At 67.3% G+C, this 24,819-nt stretch overlaps 1 protein-coding gene across 1 annotated transcript; it reads left to right on the top strand.

Annotated features, from left to right (window-relative positions):
- Positions 1-227: 227 nt before the first annotated feature.
- Positions 228-24,536, top strand: LOC311204801 (protein kinase C gamma type-like; the record flags this gene model as incomplete). Its single annotated transcript, XM_084281154.1, has 13 exons — positions 228-372; positions 1,112-1,143; positions 3,781-3,863; positions 5,012-5,123; positions 7,955-8,086; positions 9,704-9,860; positions 12,934-13,068; positions 14,728-14,815; positions 14,906-14,935; positions 16,291-16,431; positions 17,657-17,830; positions 23,401-23,492; positions 24,470-24,536. Coding segments are annotated over 13 exons (1,388 nt in total), but the record flags the coding sequence as incomplete, so codon positions are not given.
- Between the last annotated feature and the right edge of the window lie 283 nt (positions 24,537-24,819).

Below are 24,819 nucleotides of genomic sequence, written 5' to 3' on the forward strand. Positions count from 1 at the left end.
ACCTTCTGCAGCCACTGCACCGACTTCATCTGGTGAGAGGCCAAACAGCCCTAAAACAGCCTTAAAACAGCCCTAAACCGGCCCTAACCCAGCCCTAACCCAGCCCTAACCCCCACCTTCTGCAGCCACTGCACCGACTTCATCTGGTGAGGCCTAAATACCCCTAAAACAGCCTTAAAACAGCCCTAAAACAGCCCTAAACCGGCCCTAACCCCCACCTTCTGCAGCCACTGCACCGACTTCATCTGGTGAGAGCCCCGGGACCCCCCCAGGGACCCCCCCCAGCCTGGGGCAGGGACAGGGACAGGGCACCCCCCAACCCACCCCCCAACCCACCCCCACCTTCTGCAGCCACTGCACAGACTTCATCTGGTGAGACCCCCAACCCACCCCCAGACCCTCAAACCACCCCCGGGACCCCCAACCCACCCCCACGTTCTGCAGCCACTGCACCGACTCCATCTGGTGAGACCCCCAGGACCCCCCTCATCCGGGGCAGGGGACCCCCCGGACCACCCCCCAGCCTGGGCCAGGGGTAAGGGGACCCTTGGGACCACCCTGGGACCACCCCCCAGCCGGGACAGGGAGAGGGGACCCCTGGAAGCCAGGGCACAGGGCCAGGGGACCCGCGGGACCCAGGGCGCAGGGCCAGGGGACCCCCGACCATCCACCCGCCTGGGGCAGGGTCAAGGGGACCCCCAGGACCCAGGGGGCAGGGCGAAGGGGACCCCCTGGGACCCAGAGGTCAGGGGCAAGGGGACCCCTGGGACCACCCACCCTCCGGGGACAGGGACAAGGGGACCCCAAGGACCCAGGGGTCAGGGGCAAGGGGACCCCCGGGACCACCCACCCACCCACAGCAGGGACAAGGACACCCCATGGACCCCACAGACCGAGGGGTCCGGGTCAAGCAGACCCCATGGATCAAGGTCAAGTCAACCCCATGGACCCCCACGGACCGGGGGGGGTGGGGGGGGGTGTGTCTGGATCAAATGGACCCCCCTGGGCCAAGGCCACGTGGACCCCCTGGTCCTGGGGGGTCCCGGGGCGCTCGCTGAGGCCGGAGCCGCTCGTGACACCTCAGAGCTGACGGTGCCGCTCTCCTCCCCAGGGGCATCGGGAAGCAGGGACTGCAGTGCATGGGTGAGCCCCCCGCCCCCGGGACCCCCCCCAGGGTACCCCAGAGACCCCCTAGATCCCCACCCTGCCCCCCCGGGACCCCTCCCAGGGACACCTCATCCCCCAACCCCCCCCCAGCACCTCCTGGGGACTCCAAAGACCCCCCCCCCAACCTTGATCCCTCCCTGCACCCATGGGACCCCTCCCAGAGCCCCCCCACCCCAGTACCCATCACTCCCCCTCGGGGACCCTCCTGGCACCCCCTCCCCACACCCATGGGTCCCCTCGACCCCCCCCTGAGCCCCCCCCAGACCCCTTCTACCACCCCTAGGGACCCCCCACCCACCACCCATAGGACCCCCATCAGCCCCCCACCCATTGAGCCGGGACCCCAGAGCGGGGGTGGGTGTGTGGGGGGGGTGGGGGGCTGTGGGGGGGGGGGTCTCCCCGCTGGGGGGGGGGCGTGGCCTGGGCGATGAGTGACAGGCGGGGGGGGCAGTTGCCAAGTGAGCGTTGCCTGGCAGCGCTGGTGGTTGCTAGGCAACAGGCAGGGGGATTTTGGGATGGGGGGGGGACACACGTGGGTGTCCCACAGGGAGTTGAGGGGGGGTCGAGGGGATTTTGGGGGGGTTGGGGTCCCTGGGGGAGGGATTTGGGGGTCCCAGGGGCTCTTCACAGGGTATTTGGGGGGGGTCCTGGGGGGATGTTTGGGATCTTGAGGGGGGGGCTTAGGGGTAGTCAAGGGATATTTTGGGGGGGGAGGGGTAGCTGGGGGTCCCAGGGGGTGATGGGGGGTATGTGAAGGCATTTGGGGGTCCCAGGGGGGATATTGGGGTCCCTGGGGGAGGGAATTGGGGGTCCGGGGGCTCTTCACAGGGTATTTGGGGGGGGTCCTGGGGGGGGATGTTTGGGATCTTGGGGGGGGGGGGGCTTAGGGGTAGTCAGGGGATATTATGGGGGGGGGTGAGGGGTAGCTGGGGGTCCCAGGGGCGTGATGGGGGGGGATGTGAAGGCATTTGGGGGTCCCTGGGAGGATATCGGGGTCTCTGGGGAGGGATTTGGGGCTCACTGGGAGGATATTGGGGTCCCTGGGGAGGGATTTGGGGGTCCCAGGGGATCTTCACAGGGTATTTGGGGGGGGTCCTGGGGGGATGTTTGGGATCTTGAGGGGGGGGCTTAGGGGTAGTCAGGGGATATTATGGGAGGGGGTGAGGGGTAGCTGAGGGTCCCAGGGGGGTGATGGGGGGGGGCATGTGAAGGCATTTGGGGGTCCCAGGGGGGATGTTGGGGTCCCTGGGGGAGGGATTTGGGGGTCCCAGGGGCTCTTCACAGGGTATTTTGGGGGGGTCCTGGGGGGGATGTTTGGGATCTTGAGGGGGGGGCTTAGGGGTAGTCAGGGGATATTATGGGAGGGGGGTGAGGGGTAGCTGGGGGTCCCAGGGGGGTGATGGGGGGGGGCATGTGAAGGCATTTGGGGGTCCCTGGGAGGATATCGGGGTCCCAGGGGGGGTGTTGGGGTCCCTTGGGGGGGGATATTGGGGTCTCTGGGGGGAGGGATTTGGGGGTCCCGGGGGCTTTTCACAGGGTATTTGAGGGGGGGTCCTGGGGGGGGATGTTTGGGACCTTGGGGGGGGGTCTAAAGGGGATCTGGGTGTCCTAGGGGGGTGATATGGGGGGGGGATGTGAAGGCATTTGGGGGTCCCAGGGGGGATATTGGGGTCCCAGGGGGGGTGTTGGGGTCCCAGGGGGGTGTTGGGCTCTCAGGGGGGGTGTTGGGGTCCCAAGAGGGATGTTGGGCTCCCAGGGGAGTGTTGGGGTCTCAAGAGGGATATTGGGGTCCCAGGGGGGTTGTTGGGGTCCCAGGGGGTATATTGGGGTCCCAGGGGGGTGTTGGGGTCCCAGGGGGGATGTTGGGGTCCCTGGGGGGATATTGGGGTCCCAGGGGGGGTGTTGGTGTCCCAGGGGGTATATTGGGGTCCCTGGGGGGTGTTGGTGTCCCAGGGGGGATGTTGGAGTCCCAGGGGGATATTGGGGTCCCAGGGGGGTGTTGGGGTCCCAGGGGGTGTTGGGGTCCCAGGGGGTATATTGGGGTGCCAGGGGGGGTGTTGGGGTCCCAGGGGGATATTGGGGTCCCAGGGGGGTGTTGGGGTCCCAGGGGGTATATTGGGGTGCCAGGGGGGGTGTTGGGGTCCCAGGGGGATATTGGGGTCCCAGGGTGGGTGTTGGGGTCCCAAGAGAGATGTTGGGGTCCCAGGGGGGTGTTGGGGTCCCAAGAGGGATGTTGGGGTCCTTGGGGGGATATTGGGGTCCCAAGAGGGATGTTGGGGTCCCTGGGGGGATATTGGGGTCCCAGGGGGGGTGTTGGGGTCCCAAGAGAGATGTTGGGGTCCCAGGGGGGTGTTGGGGTCCCAAGAGGGATGTTGGGGGTCCCAGGGGGGATGTTGGGGTCCCAGGGGGATGTTGGGGTCCCAGGGGGATATTGGGGTCCCAGGGGGGGTGGATTTGGGAGGGTGGGGTGCAGGGTGTTGTGGGGTGCTCCTGGGATTCCTGAGGGCGGGGGGCGGATTTTTGGGGTGTCCCGGGTTATTTTGGGGGGGGGGCTGGCATGGTGACCCCTGACCACGTGCGTGGACCCCCCCTGGCCCCCCCTGCCCCCCCCAGTGTGCAGCTTCGTGGTGCACAAGCGCTGCCATGAGTTCGTCACCTTCGAGTGTCCCGGCGCTGGGAAGGGGCCGCAGACCGACGTGAGTCTGGGGGCACCCCAAGACCTGGGGGCACCCCAAAACCTGGGGGGGGCCACAAAGCTGGGGGGGGCAACTCAAAACCTGGGGGGACCCCAAAACTGGGGGGCAAATCAAAAGCTGGGGGGACCCCAAGACCTGGGGGGAACCCCAAAACTGGGGGGGACCCCAAAACCTGAGGGGACCCCAAAACTGGGGAGCACCTCAAAAGCTGGGGGGACCCCAAGACCTGGGGGGGGCCTCAAAGCTGGGGGGGACCCCAAAACTGAGGGGAACCCCAAAACTGGGGGGAACCTCAAAAGCTGGGGGGGACCCCAAGACCTGGGGGGACCCCAAAACTGGGGGGCAACTCAAAAGCTGGGGGGGACCCCAAGACCTGGGGGGGACCCCAAAAACTGAGGGGACCCCAAAACTTGAGGGGGGGTACCCCAAAACTAGGGGGCAACTCAAAAGCTGGGGGGAACCCCAAAACCTGAGGGGGGGCCCCCAAAACTGGGGGGAACCTCAAAATCTTGGGGGGGACCCCAAAACCTGGGGGGCACCCCAATACCTGAGGGGGAACCCCAAAACGGGGGGGAACCCCAAAACTGGGGGGACCCCAAAACCTGAGGGGGGAACCCCAAAACCTGGGGGGACCCCAAAAGCTGGGGGGGAACCCCAAAACCTGGGGGGGGGGAGGAGGACACCTCAAAACCTGCAGGGCACCCCAAAACCTTGGGGGTGGGGGGAGGGGGTGTCCATCCCGGTGGGGGAGGGGTGACATCTCCTCCTCACCCAAACGTCCCAATTTCTCTGTGCACGTGCGCCCCTCCCCCACCCCCCTCCCCCACCACCCCCCAACCTCCCCCTCCCCCCCCTGGGACCCCCCTGACCCAGATTGGGGCGTCCTTGGCCTAAAATTGGCTGGGGGGGGTGGAGGGGGATGGGGGGGTGGGGGATGGGGCCCGTCCTCGTGCAAGGGGGTGACCGCTGGTCGCACGCGCTAGTGCAAGGGGCTGGGGGGGGGGGGGGGAGGAGGAGGGGGGAAAGGGGGGGTGGGGGGCAAGCTGCATGTCCCCCCCCCCCCCATATAACCCCCCCCGGGCTTTGCACGCGCTCGTGCAGCGGTGCAGGAGTGGTGCAAAGGGCTTGGCACGCGCGTGTGCCCCCAGGACCCGCGGAACAAGCACAAGTTCAAGCTGCACAGCTACAGCAGCCCCACCTTCTGCGACCACTGCGGCTCCCTGCTCTACGGGCTGGTGCACCAGGGCATGAAGTGTGCCTGTGAGTGAGTGTGTGACACGGGGGGTGAGGGTGTGACACACACCACGGGCTGGGGCACCAGGGCATGAAGTGTGCCTGTGAGTGAGTGTGTGACACCATGGGGGTGTGACACACACCACGGGCTGGGGCACCAGGGCATGAAGTGTGCCTGTGAGTGAGTGTGTGACACCATGGGGGTGTGAGTGTGAGTGTGACAGGGGCTGGGGCACCAGGGCATGAAGTGTGCCTGTGAGTGAGTGTGTGACACGGGGGGTGTGTGGGTGTGACAGGGGCTGGGGCACCAGGGCATGGAGTGTGCCTGTGAGTGAGTGTGTGACACGGGGGGTGTGTGGGTGTGACACACACCACGGGCTGGGGCACCAGGGCATGGAGTGTGCCTGTGAGTGAGTGTGTGACACCATGGGGGTGTGAGTGTGACAGGGGCTGGGGCACCAGGGCATGAAGTGTGCCTGTGAGTGAGTGTGTGACACGGGGGGTGAGGGTGTGACAGGGGCTGGTGCACCAGGGCATGAAGTGTGCCTGTGAGTGAGTGTGTGACACGGGGGGTGTGAGTGTGACAGGGGCTGGTGCACCAGGGCATGAAGTGTGCCTGTGAGTGAGTGTGACACCGTGTGTGTGTGTGAGTGTGACAGGGGCTGGGGCACCAGGGCATGGAGTGTGCCTGTGAGTGTGTGACACGGGGTGTGAGTGTGTGAGTGTGACAGGGGCTGGGGCACCAGGGCATGGAGTGTGCCTGTGAGTGTGTGACACGGGGGGTGTGAGTGTGACAGGGGCTGGTGCACCAGGGCATGAAGTGTGCCTGTGAGTGTGTGACACGGGGGGTGAGTGTGTGAGTGTGACAGGGGCTGGGGCACCAGGGCATGGAGTGTGCCTGTGAGTGAGTGTGTGACACCATGGGGGTGTGAGTGTGTGTGAGTGTGACAGGGGCTGGGGCACCAGGGCATGAAGTGTGCCTGTGAGTGAGTGTGACACCGTGTGTGTGTGTGAGTGTGACAGGGGCTGGGGCACCAGGCATGGAGTGTGCCTGTGAGTGTGTGACACGGGGTGTGAGTGTGTGAGTGTGACAGGGGCTGGGGCACCAGGGCATGGAGTGTGCCTGTGAGTGTGTGACACGGGGCATGTGAGTGTGAGTGTGACACGCACCATGGGGTGTGAGTGTGCCAAGGGGTGGGTGTGGGGGGGGTGAGTGTGCAACACATGACGGGTGGGAGGGTGGGGGGATGCCACGTGTGACACTGTGTGTGACGTCATGTGTGACACCGTGTGTGACGTCGTGTGATGCTGTGTGGCGTCGTTTGTGTCATCAGGTATGATGCCATGTGTGACGTCATGCGTGACATCATGTGTGACGTCATGTGTGGTGACATCATGCACGATGCCATGTGTGACATCATGTGTGACACCATGTGTGACGTCACGTGTGGTGCTGTGTGGCGTCATGTGTGACATCAGGCATGATGCCGTGTGTGACGTCATGTGTGACGTCATGTGTGACGCCGTGTGTGACGTCATGCGTGGTGTCAGGTGTGACATAATGTGTGACATCCCATGTGACGTCAGGTGTGACGGCCGTGTGCTGTCAGGTGTGACGTCAGGTGTGACATCATAACGTGTGGCGTCAGGTGTGACATCGGGTGTGACGTCAGGTGTGACATCAGGTGTGACATCATAACGTGTGACATCGGGTGTGACGTCAGGTGTGATGTCACGCGTGATGCCCATGTGCTGCCACGTGCGGTGCCACGTGTGACACGGTGTGACGATACCACGTGACCCCCTGTGACATGGTGTGTGCCCCCCGTGCCCCCTGTGACCCCCTGTGACCCCGTGTCCCCTGTGTCCCCCCCATGCTCCCCGTGCCCCCCCCATGTCCCCCCCGTGCCCCCTGTGCCCCCTGTGACCCCTGTGACCCCGTGGCCCCTGTGTCACCCGTGTACCCCCCCATGTCCCCCCCGTGCCCCCTGTGACCCCCGTGCCCCCTGTGACCCCCATGTCCCCCCTGTGACCCCCCATGTCCCCCCCGTGCCCCCTGTGACCCCCGTGCCCCCTGTGACCCCCGTGCCCCCTGTGACCCCCATGTCCCCCCTGTGACCCCCCATGTCCCCTGTGTGTCCCCTGTGCCCCCCGTGCCCCCTGTGACCCCCCATGTCCCCTGTGCCCCCCATGCCCCCTGTGCCCCCTGTGACCCCATGTCCCCCCGTGTCCCCTGTGATCCCTGTGACCCCCATGCCCCCTGTGCCCTCTGTGACCCCCGTGTCCCCCGTGCCCCCTGTGACCCCATGTCCCCCCCGTGCCCCCTGTGACCCCCATGCCCCCTGTGCCCTCTGTGTCCCCCGTGCCCCCCATGCCCCCCATGTCCCCCGTCCCCCCTGTGCCCCCCATGCCCCCTGTACCCCCTGTGCCCCCCGTGCCCCCTGTGCCCTCTGTGACCCCCATGCCCCCCATGTCCCCCCCATGCCCCCTGTGACCCCTGTGACCCCCATGACCCCCATGCCCCCCATGTCCCCCCCATACCCCCTGTGCCCCCTGTGCCCCCTGTGACCCCATGCCCCCCATGCCCCCCATGTCCCCCGTGCCCCCTGTCACCCCCATGCCCCCCATGTCCCCCCCATGCCCCCCATGTCCCCCGTGCCCCCCGTGCCCCCTGTGACCCCATGCCCCCCATGTCCCCCCCATGTCCCCCCCGTGCCCCCCGTCCCCCCCGTGCCCCCCATACCCCCCATGTCCCCCCATGCCCTCTGTGACCCCATGCCCCCCGTGCCCCCCGTGCCCCCTGTGACCCCCATGCCCCCCATGCCCCCCATGTCCCCCCCGTGCCCCGGTGTCCTCAGGCTGCGAGATGAACGTGCACAAGCGCTGCGTGCAGAGCGTCCCCAGCCTCTGCGGCGTCGACCACACCGAGCGCCGCGGCCGCCTCCAGCTCCGCATCCAGGCGCTGCCCGGGGAGCAGCTGCACGTCACCGGTACCCCAAAACCCCAGGGACCCCCCGGGACCCCCCAGGGACCCCCCAGCACCCAAACACCCCCGGGAAACCCAGCCCCAGGGACCCCCAAACCCCCAGCACCCAAATACCCCCAGGGACCCCAGCCCCAGGGACCCCCAACCCCCCCAGCACCCCAAAACCCCCAGGGACCCCAGCCCCAGGGACCCCCCCGGGACCCCCCAGCACCCCAAAACCCCCAGGACCCGAAAACCCCCAGGGACTCCCCCAAACCCCCCAGCACACCAAATCCCCCAGGGACCCCAGCCCCAGGGACCCCCAAACCCCCCAGCACCCCAAAATCCCCAGGGACCCCAGCCCCAGGGACCCCCAACCCCCCCAGCACCCCAAAACCCCCGGGGAACCCAGCCCCAGGGACCCCCAACACCCCAGCACCCCAAAACCCCTGGGACCCCCCAGGGACCCCCCAGGGACCCCCCCGGGACACCCAACCCCCCCAGCACCCCAAAACCCCCAAGGAACCCAGCCCCAGGGACCCCCAAACCCCCCAGAACCCAAAAACCCCCAGGGACCCCAGCCCCAGGGACCCCCCAGGGACCCCCCAAACCCCCCCAGCACCCCAAAACCCCCAGGGAACCCAGCCCCAGGGACCCCCAACCCCCCAGCACCCAAAACCCCCAGGGACCCCAGCCCCAGGGACCCCCCAGGGACCCCCCAAATCCCCCCAGCTGTCCCCAAACCCCCCAGCACCCCAAAACCCCCAGTGCCCCAGCCCCAGGGACCCCCCAAACCCTCCGGTACCTCCAAACCCTCTGGTTACCCCCACAAACCCCCAGTTCCCCCCCCGAAGCCCCCAGTGCCCCCCAACCCCTGTGAGCCCCCCAGTACCCCAGCCCCTGGCTGCCCCCCACGCTCCCCATGACCCCAACCCCTGAGACCCTCCGGTATCCCCCCAACCCCCAGGTACCCCCCAACCCCTGGGCCCCCCCAACCCCTGAGAGCCCCCCAGTGCCCCCCAACCCCTGTGAGCCCCCAGTGCCCCAGCCCCTGGCTGCCCCCCATGACCCCAACCCCTGAGACCCCCCAGTGACCCCCCAACCCCTGGGTACCCCCCCAATCCCTGAGCCCCCCCAGTGCCCCCTCAACCCCTGTGAGCCCCCCAGTGCCCCCCCAACCCCTATGAACCCCCCAGTACCCCAGCCCCTGGCTGCCCCCCACGCTCCCCATGACCCCAACCCCTGAGACCCCCCCCAACCCCTGGGTACCCCCCAATCCCCAGGCCCCCCCCGGTGCCCCCAGTGCCCTCCAACCCCTGAGACCCCCCCCAGTGCCCCCCCAACCCCTGGGTGCCCCCAGTGCCCCAGCCCCTGGCTGGCCCCCATGCTCCCCATGACTCCAACCCCTGAGACCCCCCAGTGTCCCCCCCAACCCCTGGGTACCCCCAGATCCCTGGGCCCCCCCCAGTGCCCCCCCAACCCCTGAGACCCCTCCAGTGCCCCCCCAACCCTTGTGAGCCCCCCAGTGCCCCAGCCCCTGGCTGCCCCCCATGACCCCAACCCCTGAGACCCCCCAACCCCTGGGTACCCCCCAATCCCTGTGCCCCCCCCCTGTTGCCCCCAACCCCCGTTGCCCCCGCAGTGGGGGAGGCCCGGAACCTGATCCCCATGGACCCCAACGGGCTCTCGGACCCCTACGTGAAGCTGAAGCTGATCCCGGACCCCAAGAACCTCTCCAAGCAGAAGACGCGCACGGTGAAGGCCACGCTCAACCCCGTCTGGAACGAGGCCTTCCTCTTGTGAGCCCTCGTGCAAGCCCTCGTGCGACACCCCTGTGCGAGACCCCCACGTGCAACCCCCCTTGAGCAACCCCCCCCTCGTGCAAGCCCTCGTGCGACACCCCCGCGTGCAACCCCCCCCTCGTGCAAGCCCTCGTGCAAGCCCTTGTGCAACCCCCTGTGTGAGACCCCCACATGCAATCCCCCTCATGTAACCCCCCCATTGTGCAAGCCCTCGTGCGACACCCCCACGTGCAACCCCCCCCTCGTGCAACCCCCCCTCGTGCGACACCCCCGCGTGCAACCCCCCCTTGTGCAAGCCCTCGTGCAAGCCCTTGTGCGAGAGCCCCACGTGCAACCGCCCCTCGTGCAACCCCCCCTCGTGCAAGCCCTCGTGCGACACTCCTGCGTGCGACCCCCCCTCGTGCAACCCCCCCTCGTGCAAGCCCTTGTGCGACACCCCTGCGTGTGACCCCCCCCATGCCACCCCACCTCGTGCAAGCCCTTGTGCAAGCCCTCATGCGAGACCCCTGCGTGCGACCCCCCTCGTGCAACCCTCCTTGTGCAACCCCCCTCGTGCAAGCCCTTGTGCGAGACCCCACACATGCAACCTCCCCTCGTGCAACCCCCCTCATGCAACCACCCCTCGTGCAACCCCCCCTCGTGCAAGCCCTCGTGCAAGCCCTTGTGCGAGACCCCACGCGTGCAACCCCACCTTGTGCAACCCCCCTTGTGCAAGCCCTCGTGCAAGCCCTCGTGCAAGACCCCTGCGTGCAACCCCCCCTTGTGCAACCCCTCTCGTGCAAGCCCTGGTGCGACACCCCCATGTGCGACCCCCGCCTCGTGCAACCCCCCTCGTGCAAGCCCTTGTGCAAGCCCTCATGCAAGACCCCTGCGTGCGACCCCCCTCGTGCAACCCCTCCTTGTGCAACCCCCCTCGTGCAAGCCCTTGTGCGAGACCCCACACATGCAACCTCCCCTCGTGCAACCCCCCTCATGCAACCACCCCTCGTGCAACCCCCCTCGTGCAAGCCCTTGTGCGAGACCCCACGCGTGCAACCCCACCTTGTGCAACCCCCCTTGTGCAAGCCCTCGTGCAAGCCCTCGTGCAAGACCCCTGCGTGCAACCCCCCCTTGTGCAACCCCTCTCGTGCAAGCCCTGGTGCGACACCCCCACGTGCGACCCCCCCCTCGTGCAACCCCCCCTCGTGCAAGCCCTCGTGCAACCCCCCGTGCGAGATCCCACGTGCAACCGCCCCTTGTGCAAGCCCCCTCGTGCAAGCCCCCTCGTGCAAGCCCTCGTGCGAGACCCCCTTGTGCGACCTCCCCTTGTGCAACCCCCTCCTTGTGTGACCCCTTGTGCAAACCCCTTGTACAAACCCCTTGTGCAACCCCTCGTGCAACCCCCTCCCCTCGTGCAGGGTGTGATGGGGGGTGATGGGGTGTTTTGGGGTGCAGTGGGGGTGTGGTGGGGCTGTTTTGGGGTGTGTTGGGGTGTGTTTGGGTGTGGTGGGGTGTGATGGGGTGTGGTGGGGGTGTGGTGGGGTGTTTTGGCGTGTTTTGGGGGTTTTTTTGGGTGTTTTTGGGAGTTTAGGGGTGTGTAGGGGTTTTTTGGGGTGTGTAGGGGTGTTTTGGGGTGTTTTGGGATGTGTAGGGGTATGTAGGTCTGTGGTTGGGGTGTGTAGGGGTGTGTAGGGTGTGTAGGGCTGTGGTTGGCATGTGTAGGGTGTGTGTGTTGGGGTTTTTTGGGGTTTTGGGGGGTTTTTTGGGCTGTTTTGGGGTGTGATGGGGTGTGTTGGGGTTTTTTTGGGTTTTGGGGGTTTTTTGGGGTGGGTTGGGGTGTGGTTGGGGTGTGTGGGGCTGTGTAGGGGTGTGGTTGGGGTGTGTTGGGGTGTGTAGGGGTGTTTTGTGTTTTTTGGGGTTGTTTTGGGTTTTTTTGGGGGTGGGTTGGGGTGTGTAGGGGTGTTTTGGGGTGTGCTGGGCTGTTTTGGGCTGTTTTGGGGTGTTTTGGGCTGTTTTGGGGTGTGATGGGGTGTGTTGGGGTGCAGTGGGGGTGTGTAGGGGTGTTTTGGGGTGTGCTGGGCTGTTTTGGGGTGTTTTGGGGTGTGATGGGGTGTGTTGGGTTTTTTTGGGGGTTTTGGGGGTTTTTTGGGATGTGTTGGGGTGTGATGGGGGTGTGGTGGGGGTGTGTAGGGGTCTGTTGGGCTGTTTTGGGGTGTGTAGGGGTGTGTTGGGGTTTTTTTGGGTTTTGGGGGTTTTTTTGGGGTGTGTAGGGGTGTGTAGGGCTGTGGTTGGGGTGTTTTGGGGTGTTTTGGGCTGTGTTGGGGTGTGTAGGGGTGTGTAGGGGTGTTTTGGGGTGTGTTGGGCTGTGTAGGGGTGTGTTGGGGTGTTTTGGGGTGTGATGGGGAGTGTAGGGGTGTGTAGGGGTGTTTTGGGGTGTGCTGGGCTGTTTTGGTGTGTTTTGGGGTGTGTTGTGTGTTGGGCTGTTTTGGGGTGTTTTGGGCTGTTTTGGGGTGTGATGGGGTGTGTTGGGTTGCAGTGGGGGTGTGTAGGGGTGTTTTGGGGTGTGCTGGGCTGTTTTGTGTGTGTTGGGGTGTGTTGGGGTGTGTAGGGGTGTTTTGTGTTTTTTGGGGGTGTGTTGGGGTGTTTTGGGGTGGGTTGGGGTGTGTTGGAGTGTTCTGGGGTGTGCTGGGCTGTTTTGGTGTGTTTTGGGGTGTGCTGGGCTGTTTTGGGGTGTGTAGGGGTGTGTTGGGGTGTGTTGGGGTGTTTTGGGGTGTTTTGGGCTGTGTAGGGGTTTGCTGGGCTGTTTTGGGGTGTGTTGGGGTGTGATGGGGGTGTTTTGGGGTGTTTTGGGCTGTGTAGGGGTGTTTTGGGGTGTGTAGGGCTGTGTTGGGGTGTGCTGGGTGTGCTGTGGTGTGTTGGGGTGTTTTGGGGTTTTTGGGGTCTGTAGGGGTGTGTAGGGCTGTGGTTGGGGTGTGTTGGGGTGTGATGGGGGTGTTTTGGGGTGCGGTGGGGGTGTGTTGGGCTGTGTAGGGCTGTGTTGGGGTGTGTAGGGCTGTGTCGGGGGCCGCGGTGCAGCGCGTGTGGCCCGCAGCACCCTGCGCCCCGGCGACGCGGAGCGGCGGCTGTCGGTGGAGGTCTGGGACTGGGACCGCACGTCCCGCAACGACTTCATGGGCGCCATGAGCTTCGGCGTGGCCGAGCTGCTCAAGGCGCACGTGGACGGCTGGTGAGTGCACGGGGACGGCTGGTGAGTGCACGGGGACGGCTGCTGAGGGCACGGGGACGGGTGCTGAGGGCACAGGGATGGGTGCTGAGGGCACGGGGACGGCTGCTGAGGGCACGGGGATGGGTGCTGAGGGCACGGGGACGGGTGGTGAGGGCACGGGGACGGGTGGTGAGTGCACGGGGACGGGTGCTGAGGGCACGGGGATGGGTGGTGAGTGCACGGGGACGGGTGCTGAGGGCACGGGGATGGGTGCTGAGGGCACGGGGATGGGCCTTGCACAGGGATGGGCCTTGCACGGGGACGGGCCTTGCACAAGGATGGGCCTTGTACAAGGGATGGGCCTTGCACCAGGGATGGGCCTTGCATGGGGATGGGCCTTGCACAAGGATGGGCCTTGCACCAGGGACGGGCCTTGCACCAGGGATTGGCCTTGCACGAGGACAGGCCTTGCACGGGGACGGGCCTGGCACGGGGACAGGCCTCGCACGAGGGATGGGCATTGCACCAGGATGGGCCTTGCACGAGGGACGGGCCTTGCACGAGGGATGGGCCTTGCACAGGGGATGGGCCTTGCACCAGGGACGGGCCTTGCACAGGGACGGGCCTGGCATGGGGACGGGCCTTGCACGAGGATGGGCCTTGCATGGGGATGGGCCTTGCACGAGGGATGGGCCTTGTACAAGGATGGGCCTTGCACGAGGGTTGGGCCTTGCACTAGGATGGGCCTTGCACGGGGGACAGGCCTTGCACGAGGGATGGGCCTTGCACAAGGGATGGGCCTTGCACAAGGATGGGCCTTGTACAAGGGATGGGCCTCGCACCAGGGATGGGCCTTGCACGAGGGATGGGCCTTGCACGAGGACGGGCCTTGCACGGGGACGGGCCTGGCACAGGGACGGGCCTTGTTTAAGGATGGGCCTTGCACAAGGGATGGGCCTTGCACAAGGGACTGGCCTTGCACCAGGGATGGGCCTTGCACGAGGGTTGGGCCTTGCATGGAGATGGGCCTTGCACAAGGGACTGGCCTTGCACAAGGGATGGGCCTTGCACGAGGGATGAGCCTTGCACAGGGCACACGCCTTGCACGAGGGATGCTCCCTTGCACGAGGGACGCTCCTCGCACACGTGGCCAAGCGGTTGGTTTGCACGGGGTGGGGGAGGGGGTGTCACACTATGGGGGGGGTTTGCACGGGGATGCCCTGTAAAACCTCCGTTCCCTTGTGCCCCCCCTGCCCCCCGTAACCCCCTGTGCCCCCCCCATCCCCCTGTACCCCCCGTGCCCCCCGTAACCCCCTGTGCCCCTCCCACACCCCCCTGTGCCCCCTGTGCCCCCCATACCCCCCGTACTCCCTGTGCCCCCTGTGCCCCCCGTGCCCCCCATGCCCCCCAATACCCCCCCGTGCCCCCTGTGCCCCCTGTGCCCCCCATACCCCCCGTGCCCCCCTGTGCCCCCCGTGCCCCCTGTGCCCCCATACCCCCCTGTACCCCCTGTGCCCCCCATACCCCCTGTACCCCCCGTGCCCCCCGTACCCCCTGTACCCCCTGTACCCCCCATACCCCCCGTGCCCCCTGTGCCCCCTGTACCCCCATACCCCCGTGCCCCCTGTGCCCCCCATGCCCCCCTGTACCCCCTGTGCCCCCGTGCCCCCCGTGCCCCAGGTTCAAGCTGCTGAACCAGGAGGAGGGGGAATACTACAACGTCCCCGTGGCCGACACCGACGACTGCGGCCTGCGGCCCAAGTTCGAGGTGACCCCCACCCCCTGACCCCCCCTGACCCCCTGTGACCCCCCCTGACCCCCCCGACCCCCCCCCTGACGGCGGCTCCATCTTTTCCAGGCCTGTAATTACCCCCTGGAGCTCTATGAGGTAACACCCCCCCCCCATGACCCTTCACCTCTGACCCCAACTCACCTCTGACCCCCCCATGACCCCCAACTCACCTCTGACCCCCCCACGACCCCCAACTCACCTCTGACCCTCCCATGACCCCCAACTCACCTCTGACCCCCCCACGACCCCCCAACCCACCTCTGACCCCCCATGACCCCAACTCACTTCTGACCCCCCCATGACCCCAACTCACCTCTGACCCCCCATGACCCCCCCAACTTCACCTCTGACCCCCATGACCCCAACTCACCTCTGACCCCCATGACCCCAACTCACCTCTGACCCCCATGACCCCAACCCACCTCTGACCCCCCATGACCCCCCAACCCACCTCTGACCCCCATGACCCCAACTCACCTCTGACCCCCATGACCCCAACTCACCTCTGACCCCCCATGACCCCCAACCCACCTCTGACCCCCATGACCCCCATTTCACCCATGACCCCCCATGACCCCAACTCAACTCTGACCCCCCCATGACCCCCAACTCACCTCTGACCCCAATGACCCCCCCACTTCACCTCTGACCCCCCATGACCCCAACTCACCTCTGACCCCCCCATGACCCAAACTCACCTCTGACCCCCCATGACCCCAAATCACCTCTGACCCCCATGACCCCAACTCACCTCTGACCCCCCATGACCCCAAATCACCTCTGACCCCCCCATGACCCCAACTCACCTCTGACCCCCCCATGACCCCCAACTCACCTCTGACCCCCCATGACCCCCCAACCCACCTCTGACCCTCCCATGACCCCCAACTCACCTCTGACCCCCATGACCCCCCAACCCACCTCTGACCCCCCATGACCCCAACCCACCTCTGACCCCCCCATGACCCCCCAACCCACCTCTGACCCCCCATGACCCCCAACTCACCTCTGACCCCCATGACCCCAACTCACCTCTGACCCCCATGACCCCCATTTCACCCATGACCGCCCCATGACCCCCCACTTCACCTCTGACCCCCCCATGACCCCAACCCACCTATGACCCCCCCATGATCCCCATTTCACCCATGACCCCCCCATGACCCCAACTCAACTCTGACCCCCCCATGACCCCAACTCACCTCTGACCCCCATGACCCCCCCACTTCACCTCTGACCCCCATGACCCCAACTCACCTCTGACCCCCCTATGACCCCTATTTCACCCATGACCCCCCACTCAACCCATGACCCCTGAAGCCCTGTTCCCCATCACCCCCCCACCCTTGACCTGTGCCCCCCCTGACCTGTGCCCCCCCTTGACCTGTGCCCCCCCATGTCCTGTGCCCCCCACCCTGACCTGTGCCCCCCCTTGTCCTGTGCCCCCCCAGAAGGTGCGCCGTGGCCCCGGCCCGTCGCCATCACCATCCCCCAGCCCCACGGACCCCAAACGTGGGTTCTTCACCCCTGGCCGCTCCCACCTGGGCGACTTCACCTTCCTCATGGTGCTGGGCAAGGGCAGCTTCGGCAAGGTGGGACCCCCCCTGGGACCCCCCCTGGGACCCCAACCCTGGGACCCCGCCCCCACAACCCCAACCCTGGGACCCCACCCAGAACCCCCACCCTGGGACACTAACCCTGGGACCCCCACAGAACCCCAACCCTGGGACCCCCTGGGACCCCCCCGGGACCCCAACCCTGGGACCCCAACCCTGGGACCACCCCAGAACCCCAATCCTGGGACCCCAACCCTGGGACCCCCTCAGAAACCCCCACCCTGGGACACCAACCCTGGGACCACCCCAGAACCCCAACCCTGGGACCCCAACCCTGGGACCCCCTCAGAACCCCAACCCTGGGACCCTCCCCAGAATCCCCCCCCCCCGGGACCCCAACCCTGGGACCCCCACCCTGGGACCCCAACCCTGGGACCCCCACAGAACCCCAACCCTGGGACCCCCCAACCCCTGGGAACCCCCAACCCCTGCCCCCTCCCCAGCCCCTGGGAACCCCCCAACCCCTGGGACCCCCCCAACCCGTGGGAACCCCCCCAACCCTGGGCCCCCCCAACCCCTGGGACCCCCCAACCCCTGGGACCCTGCAATCCCGGCGACCCCCCAACCCTGGGGAGCCCCAACCCCTGGGACCCCCCAATCCCTGCACCCCCCCAGCCCCTGGCCCCCCCCAACCCCTGGGACCCCCCCAACCCCTGGGACCCCCCAACCTCTGGGAACCCCCAACCCCTGGGCCCCCCCAACCCCTGGGCCCCCCAACCCCTGGGACCCCCAACCCCTGGGACCCCCAGCCCTTGGGAACCCCCCAACCCCTGGGGCCCCTCAACCCCTGGGACCCCCCCCAACGCTGGGACCCCCCAGCCCCTGGGACCCCCCCCAACCCTGGGCCCCCCCAACCCCTGGGACCCCCCCAACCCCTGCACCCCCCCAACCCCTGGGAACCCCCTGAACCCCTGGGACTCCCCAACCCCTGGGCCCCCCCAACCCCTGGGACCCCCAACCCCTGGGACCCCCCAACCCCTGGTACCCCCCAACCCCTGGGCCCCCCAGCCCCTGGACCCCCCAACTCCTCGGCCCCCCCAACCCCTGGGACCCCCCACCTCCCCCCCCACCCCCTCTACACCCCCCAACCCTTGCTGGAACCCCCGAGACACCTGTGGGACCCCCAACCCCCCTCTCCCCCACTCCCCCAGCCCCCCCACTGAGCCGGGGGTGCCCCCCACGCCCCCCCCGTGCCCCCCAGGTGATGCTGGCCGAGCGGCGCGGCACGGCCGAGCTCTTCGCCATCAAGATCCTGAAGAAGGACGTGGTGGTGCAGGACGACGACGCGGCCTGCACCATGGTGGAGCGCAGGGTGCTGGCGCTGGGCCCGCGGCCACACTTCCTCACACACCTCCACTCCACCTTCCAGACCACCGTGCGTGGGGCTGGGGGCACTGGGAGGGACTGGGAGGCACTGGGAGGGGCTGGGAGGGAGTGGGGGGTATTGGGACTGGGAGTGCTGGGAGGGACTGGGAGGGACTGGGAGCACTGGGAGGGACTGGGAGCACTGGGAGGGAGTAGGGGGTATTGGGACTATGAGCCCTGGGAGGGACTGTGGGGCACTGGGAGCACTGGGAAGGACTGGGGGGGACTGGGAGCACTGGGCGGTGTGAGGCCGCGGCCTGCATCATGGTGGAGCGCCTCCACTCCACCTTCCAGACCACCCTGCGTGGGGCACTGGGAGCACTGGGAGGGACTGGGAGCACTGGGAGGGACTGGGAGCACTGGGAGGGAATGGAGGGTATTAGGACTGGGAGCCCTGGAGGGTCTGTAAGGCACTGGGAGCACTGGGAAGGACTGGGGGGGACTGGGAGCACTGGGGGGTGTGAGGCCGCGGCCTGCACCATGGTGGAGCGCAGGGTGCTGGCGCTGGGCCCGCGGCCACACTTCCTCACACACCTCCACTCCACCTTCCAGACCACCGTGCGTGGGGCTGGGGGCACTGGGAGGGACTGGGAGGCACTGGGAGGGGCTGGGAGGGAGTGGGGGGTATTGGGACTGGGAGTGCTGGGAGGGACTGGGAGGGACTGGGAGCACTGGGAGGGACTGGGAGCACTGGGAGGGAGTAGGGGGTATTGGGACTATGAGCCCTGGGAGGGACTGTGGGGCACTGGGAGCACTGGGAAGGACTGGGGGGGACTGGGAGCACTGGGCGGTGTGAGGCCGCGGCCTGCATCATGGTGGAGCGCCTCCACTCCACCTTCCAGACCACCCTGCGTGGGGCACTGGGAGCACTGGGAGGGACTGGGAGCACTGGGAGGGACTGGGAGCACTGGGAGGGAATGGAGGGTATTAGGACTGGGAGCCCTGGAGGGTCTGTAAGGCACTGGGAGCACTGGGAAGGACTGGGGGGGACTGGGAGCACTGGGGGGTGTGAGGCCGCGGCCTGCACCATGGTGGAGCGCAGGGTGCTGGCGCTGGGCCCGCGGCCACACTTCCTCACGCACCTCCACTCCACCTTCCAGACCACCGTGCGTGGGGCTGGGGGCACTGGGAGGGACTGGGAGGCACTGGGAGGGGCTGGGAGGGGCTGGGAGGGAGTGGGGGGTATTGGGACTGGGAGCCCTGGAGGGACTGTGGGGCACTGGGAGCACTGGGAGGGGCTGGGAGGGAGTGGGTGGTATTGGGACTGGGAGCCCTGGAGGGACTGTGGGGCACTGGGAGCACTGGGAGGGACTGGGAGCACTGGGAGGGAGTGGGTGGTATTGGACTGGGAGCTCTGGAGGGACTGTGGGGCACTGGGAGCACTGGGAGGGGCTGGGAGGGGCTGGGAGGGAATGGGGGGTATTGGGACTGGGAGTGTTGGGAGGGACTGTGGGGCACTGGGAGCACTGGGAGGGACTGGGAGCACTGGGAGGGAGTGGGGGGTATTGGGACTGGGAGTGCTGGAGGGACTGTGGGGCACTGTGAGGGACTGGGAGGGGCTGGGAGGGAGTGGGGGGTATTGGGACTGGGAGTGCTGGGAGGGACTGGGAGCACTGGGAGACACTGGGAGGGACTCGGAGGGGCTGGGAGGGAGTGGGGGTATTGGGACTGGGAGCCCTGGAGGGACTGTGGGGCACTGGGAGCACTGGGAGGGACTGGGAGGGGCTGGGAGGGAGTGGGGGGTATTGGGACTGGGAGTGCTGGGAGGGACTGGGAGCACTGGGAGACACTGGGAGGGACTCGGAGGGGCTGGGAGGGAGTGGGGGTATTGGGACTGGGAGCCCTGGAGGGACTGTGGGGCACTGGGAGCACTGGGAGGGACTGGGAGGGGCTGGGAGGGAGTGGGGGGTATTGGGACTGGGAGTGTTGGGAGGGACTGTGGGGCACTGGGAGCACTGGGAGAGACTGGGAGGGACTCGGAGGGGCTGGGAGGGAGTGGGGGTATTGGGACTGGGAGCCTTGGAGGGACTGTGAGGCACTGGGAGCACTGGGAAGGACTGGGGGGGACTGGGAGCACTGGGGGGTGTGAGGCTGCAGCCTGCATCATGGTGGAGCGCCTCCACTCCACCTTCCAGACCACAGTGCGTGGGGCACTGGGAGCACTGGGAGGGACTGGGAGCACTGGGAGGGAATGGAGGGTATTAGGACTGGGAGCCCTGGAGGGACTGTGGGGCACTGGGAGCACTGGGAAGGACTGGGAGCACTGGGGGGTGTGAGGCCGCGGCCTGCACCATGGTGGAGCGCAGGGTGCTGGCGCTGGGCCCGCGGCCACACTTCCTCACGCACCTCCACTCCACCTTCCAGACCACCGTGCGTGGGGCTGGGGGCACTGGGAGGGACTGGGAGGGGCTGGGAGCACTGGGAGGGAGTGGGGGGTATTGGGACTGGGAGTGCTGGGAGGGACTGGGGGGCACTGGGAGCACTGGGAGGGACTGGGAGCACTGGGAGGGAGTGGGGGGTATTGGGACTGGGAGTGCTGGAGGGACTGTGGGGCACTGTGAGGGACTGGGAGGGACTGGGAGGGGCTGAGAGGAAGTGGGGGTATTGGGACTGGGAGCCCTGGAGGGACTGTGGGGCACTGGGAGCACTGGGAGGGACTGGGAGGGGCTGGGAGGGAGTGGGGGGTATTGGGACTGGGAGTGTTGGGAGGGACTGTGGGGCACTGGGAGCACTGGGAGAGACTGGGAGGGACTCGGAGGGGCTGGGAGGGACTGGGGGGTATTGGGACTGGGAGCCCTGGAGGGACTGTGAGGCACTGGGAGCACTGGGAAGGACTGGGGGGGACTGGGAGCACTGGGGGGTGTGAGGCTGCGGCCTGCATCATGGTGGAGCTCCTCCACTCCACCTTCCAGACCACCGTGCGTGGGGCACTGGGAGCACTGGGAGGGACTAGGAGCACTGGGAGGGAGTTGGGGGTATTGGGACTGGGAGCCCTGGAGGGACTGTGGGGCACTGGGAGCACTGGGAGGGACTGGGAGCACTGGGGGTGTGAGGCCGCGGCCTGCATCATGGTGGAGCGTCTCCACTCCACCTTCCAGACCACTGTGCGTGGGGCACTGGGAGCACTGGGAGGGACTGGGAGCACTGGGAGGGAATGGAGGGTATTAGGACTGGGAGCCCTGGAGGGACTGTGGGGCACTGGGAGCACTGGGAAGGACTGGGAGCACTGGGGGGTGTGAGGCCGCGGCCTGCACCATGGTGGAGCGCAGGGTGCTGGCGCTGGGCCCGCGGCCACACTTCCTCACGCACCTCCACTCCACCTTCCAGACCACCGTGCGTGGGGCTGGGGGCACTGGGAGGGACTGGGAGGGGCTGGGAGCACTGGGAGGGAGTGGGGGGTATTGGGACTGGGAGTGCTGGGAGGGACTGGGGGGCACTGGGAGCACTGGGAGGGACTGGGAGCACTGGGAGGGAGTGGGGGGTATTGGGACTGGGAGCCCTGGAGGGACTGTGGGGCACTGGGAGCACTGTGAGGGACTGGGAGCACTGGGAGGGACTGGGAGCACTGGGGGGTGTGAGGCCGCGGCCTGCACCATGGTGGAGCGCAGGGTGCTGGCGCTGGGCCCGCGGCCACACTTCCTCACCCACCTCCACTCCACCTTCCAGACCACCGTGCGTGGGGCTGGGGGCACTGGGAGGGACTGGGAGGCACTGGGAGGGGCTGGGAGGGGCTGGGAGGGAGTGGGGGGTATTGGGACTGGGAGCCCTGGAGGGACTGTGGGGCACTGGGAGCACTGGGAGGGGCTGGGAGGGAGTGGGTGGTATTGAGACTGGGAGCCCTGGAGGGACTGTGGGGCACTGGGAGCACTGGGAGGGACTGGGAGCACTGGGAGGGAGTGGGTGGTATTGGACTGGGAGCTCTGGAGGGACTGTGGGGCACTGGGAGCACTGGGAGGGGCTGGGAGGGGCTGGGAGGGAATGGGGGGTATTGGGACTGGGAGTGTTGGGAGGGACTGTGGGGCACTGGGAGCACTGGGAGGGACTGGGAGCACTGGGAGGGAGTGGGGGGTATTGGGACTGGGAGTGCTGGAGGGACTGTGGGGCACTGTGAGGGACTGGGAGGGGCTGGGAGGGAGTGGGGGGTATTGGGACTGGGAGTGCTGGGAGGGACTGGGAGCACTGGGAGACACTGGGAGGGACTCGGAGGGGCTGGGAGGGAGTGGGGGTATTGGGACTGGGAGTGTTGGGAGGGACTGTGGGGCACTGGGAGCACTGGGAGGGACTGGGAGGGGCTGGGAGGGAGTGGGGGGTATTGGGACTGGGAGTGTTGGGAGGGACTGTGGGGCACTGGGAGCACTGGGAGAGACTGGGAGGGACTCGGAGGGGCTGGGAGGGACTGGGGGGTATTGGGACTGGGAGCCTTGGAGGGACTGTGAGGCACTGGGAGCACTGGGAAGGACTGGGGGGGACTGGGAGCACTGGGGGGTGTGAGGCTGCGGCCTGCATCATGGTGGAGCGCCTCCACTCCACCTTCCAGACCACCCTGCGTGGGGCACTGGGAGCACTGGGAGGGACTGGGAGCACTGGGAGGGAATGGAGGGTATTAGGACTGGGAGCCCTGGAGGGTCTGTAAGGCACTGGGAGCACTGGGAGGGACTGGGAGCACTGGGGGTGTGAGGCCGCGGCCTGCACCATGGTGGAGCGCAGGGTGCTGGCGCTGGGCCCGCGGCCACACTTCCTCACACACCTCCACTCCACCTTCCAGACCACCGTGCGTGGGGCTGGGGGCACTGGGAGGCACTGGGAGGCACTGGGAGGGGCTGGGAGGGAGTAGGAGGGAATGGGGGGTATTGGGACTGGGAGTGCTGGGAGGGACTGGGAGCACTGGGAGGGAATGGGGGGTATTGGGACTGGGAGTGCTGGGAGGGACTGGGAGGGACTGGTGGGGACTGGGAGCACTGAGGGGGACTGGGGGTGACTGGGAGTGCTGGGAGCACAGGGTAGAGTGGTGGGGACTGTGAGCACTGCGGGGTACTGGGACTGGGAGCACTGGAAGCCCTGTTGGCGGCACTGGTGTCACTGGTGTCACTGGTGTCCCTGGTGTCACTGGTGTCACTGGTGGGGTCACTGGTGTCCCTGGTGTCACTGGTGTCCCTGGTGTCCCTGGTGGGGTCACTGGTGTCCCTGGTGTCCCTGGTGTCCCTGGTGTCCCTGGTGTCACTGGTGTCCCTGGTGTCCCTGGTGTCCCTGGTGGGGTCACTGGTGTCACTGGTGTCCCTGGTGTCACTGGTTTCACTGGTGGGGTCACTGGTGTCCCTGGTGTCACTGGTGTCACTGGTGTCACTGGTGTCCCTGGTGTCCCTGGTGTCCCTGGTGTCACTGGTGTCCCTGGGGTCCCTGGTGGGGTCCCTGGTGTCACTGGTGTCCCTGGTGTCCCTGGTGTCACTGGTGGGGTCCCTGGTGTCACTGGTGTCCCTGGTGTCCCTGGTGTCACTGGTGTCCCTGGTGTCACTGGTGTCACTGGTGTCCCTGGTGTCACTGGTGTCACTGATGTCCCTGGTGTCCCTGGTGTCACCCCAGGACCGGCTGTACTTCGTCATGGAGTACGTCACGGGCGGGGACCTGATGTACCACATCCAGCAGGTCGGCAAGTTCAAGGAGCCCCACGCCACGTGAGTGCCCCGGGACCCCCCGGGACCCCCCGGGACCCCCCCAGGACCCCCACATCACCCCCGGGACCCCCACATCACCCCCGGGACCCCCCCAGGACCCCCACATCCCCCTGGGACCCCCCGGGACCCCCACATCCTCCCCAGAACCCCCACATCCCTCCTGGGACCCCCTGGGACCCCCACATCCCCCTGGGACCCCCCCGGGACCCCCACAACCCCCCCGGGACCCCCACATCCCCCTGGGACCCCCCGGGACCCCCACATCCTCCCCAGAACCCCCACATCCCTCCTGGGACCCCCTGGGACCCCCACAACCCCCCGGGACCCCCACATCCCCCCCGGGACCCCCACATCCCCCTGGGACCCCCAAAGCCCTGGGAACCCCAAATCCCCCCAGGAACCCCCCCTGGGAACCCCCACATCCCCCCTGGGACCCCCCATCCCCCCTGGGACCCCCAAACCCCTGGGAACCCCAAATCCCCCCAGGACCCCCCCCCGGACCCCCAATTCCTCCCTGGGACCCCCAAACCCCTGGGACCCCCAAATCCCCCCTGGGACCCCAAAACCACCCAGGAACCTCCAACTCCCCCTGGGGACCCCCAAATCCCCCCTGGGACCCCCGGGACCCCTCCAGGAACCCCAAAACCCCTGGGAACCCCAAATCCCCCCAAGACCCCCCTTGGGACCCCCAATTCCCCCCTGGGACCCCCCAACCCCCCTCCAAGAGACCCCCTCCCCAGACCCCCCAGGCTGTGTGACACCCCAAGACCCCCCAACCCCCCCAGTGCCCCCCAAATTCTCCCCCCAAACACCCCCCTTCCCCCTCTTCTACCCCATCCATCCCCCCATCCCAGCAGCACAACACCCCCCTTACATATTAGGGGGGGGGGTCCCCCTAACCCCCCCCTTAGGGGGGCTCCCCAAATCCCCCCCTCTTTTGGGGGGGGTCCCCAAAACCATCCCCCCCCCCCCCCCAGGTTTTACGCCGCCGAAATCGCCATCGGGCTCTTCTTCCTCCACAACAAGGGCATCATCTACCGGTGAGACCCCCCCTGACCCCCCCAAATCCACCCTGGACACCCCCCAAACCACCCCCTGAACCCCCAAACCCCCCTGAACACCCCCTTGGATCCCTCCTCAACCCCCAAACCCCCCTGAACCCCCCCATGGAACCCCCCTGAACCCCCAAACCCCCCCGAACCCCCAAATCCTCCCTGAACACCCCCTTGGATCCCTCCTCAACCCCCAAACCCCCCTGAACCCCCAAATCCTCCCTGAACACCCCCTTGGAACCCCCCTGAACCCCCAAACCCCCCTGAACACCCCC

This window comes from Gallinula chloropus (genome assembly GCF_964237585.1).
Source record: "Gallinula chloropus genome assembly, contig: HAP1_SCAFFOLD_447, whole genome shotgun sequence".
NCBI lineage: Eukaryota > Metazoa > Chordata > Aves > Gruiformes > Rallidae > Gallinula > Gallinula chloropus.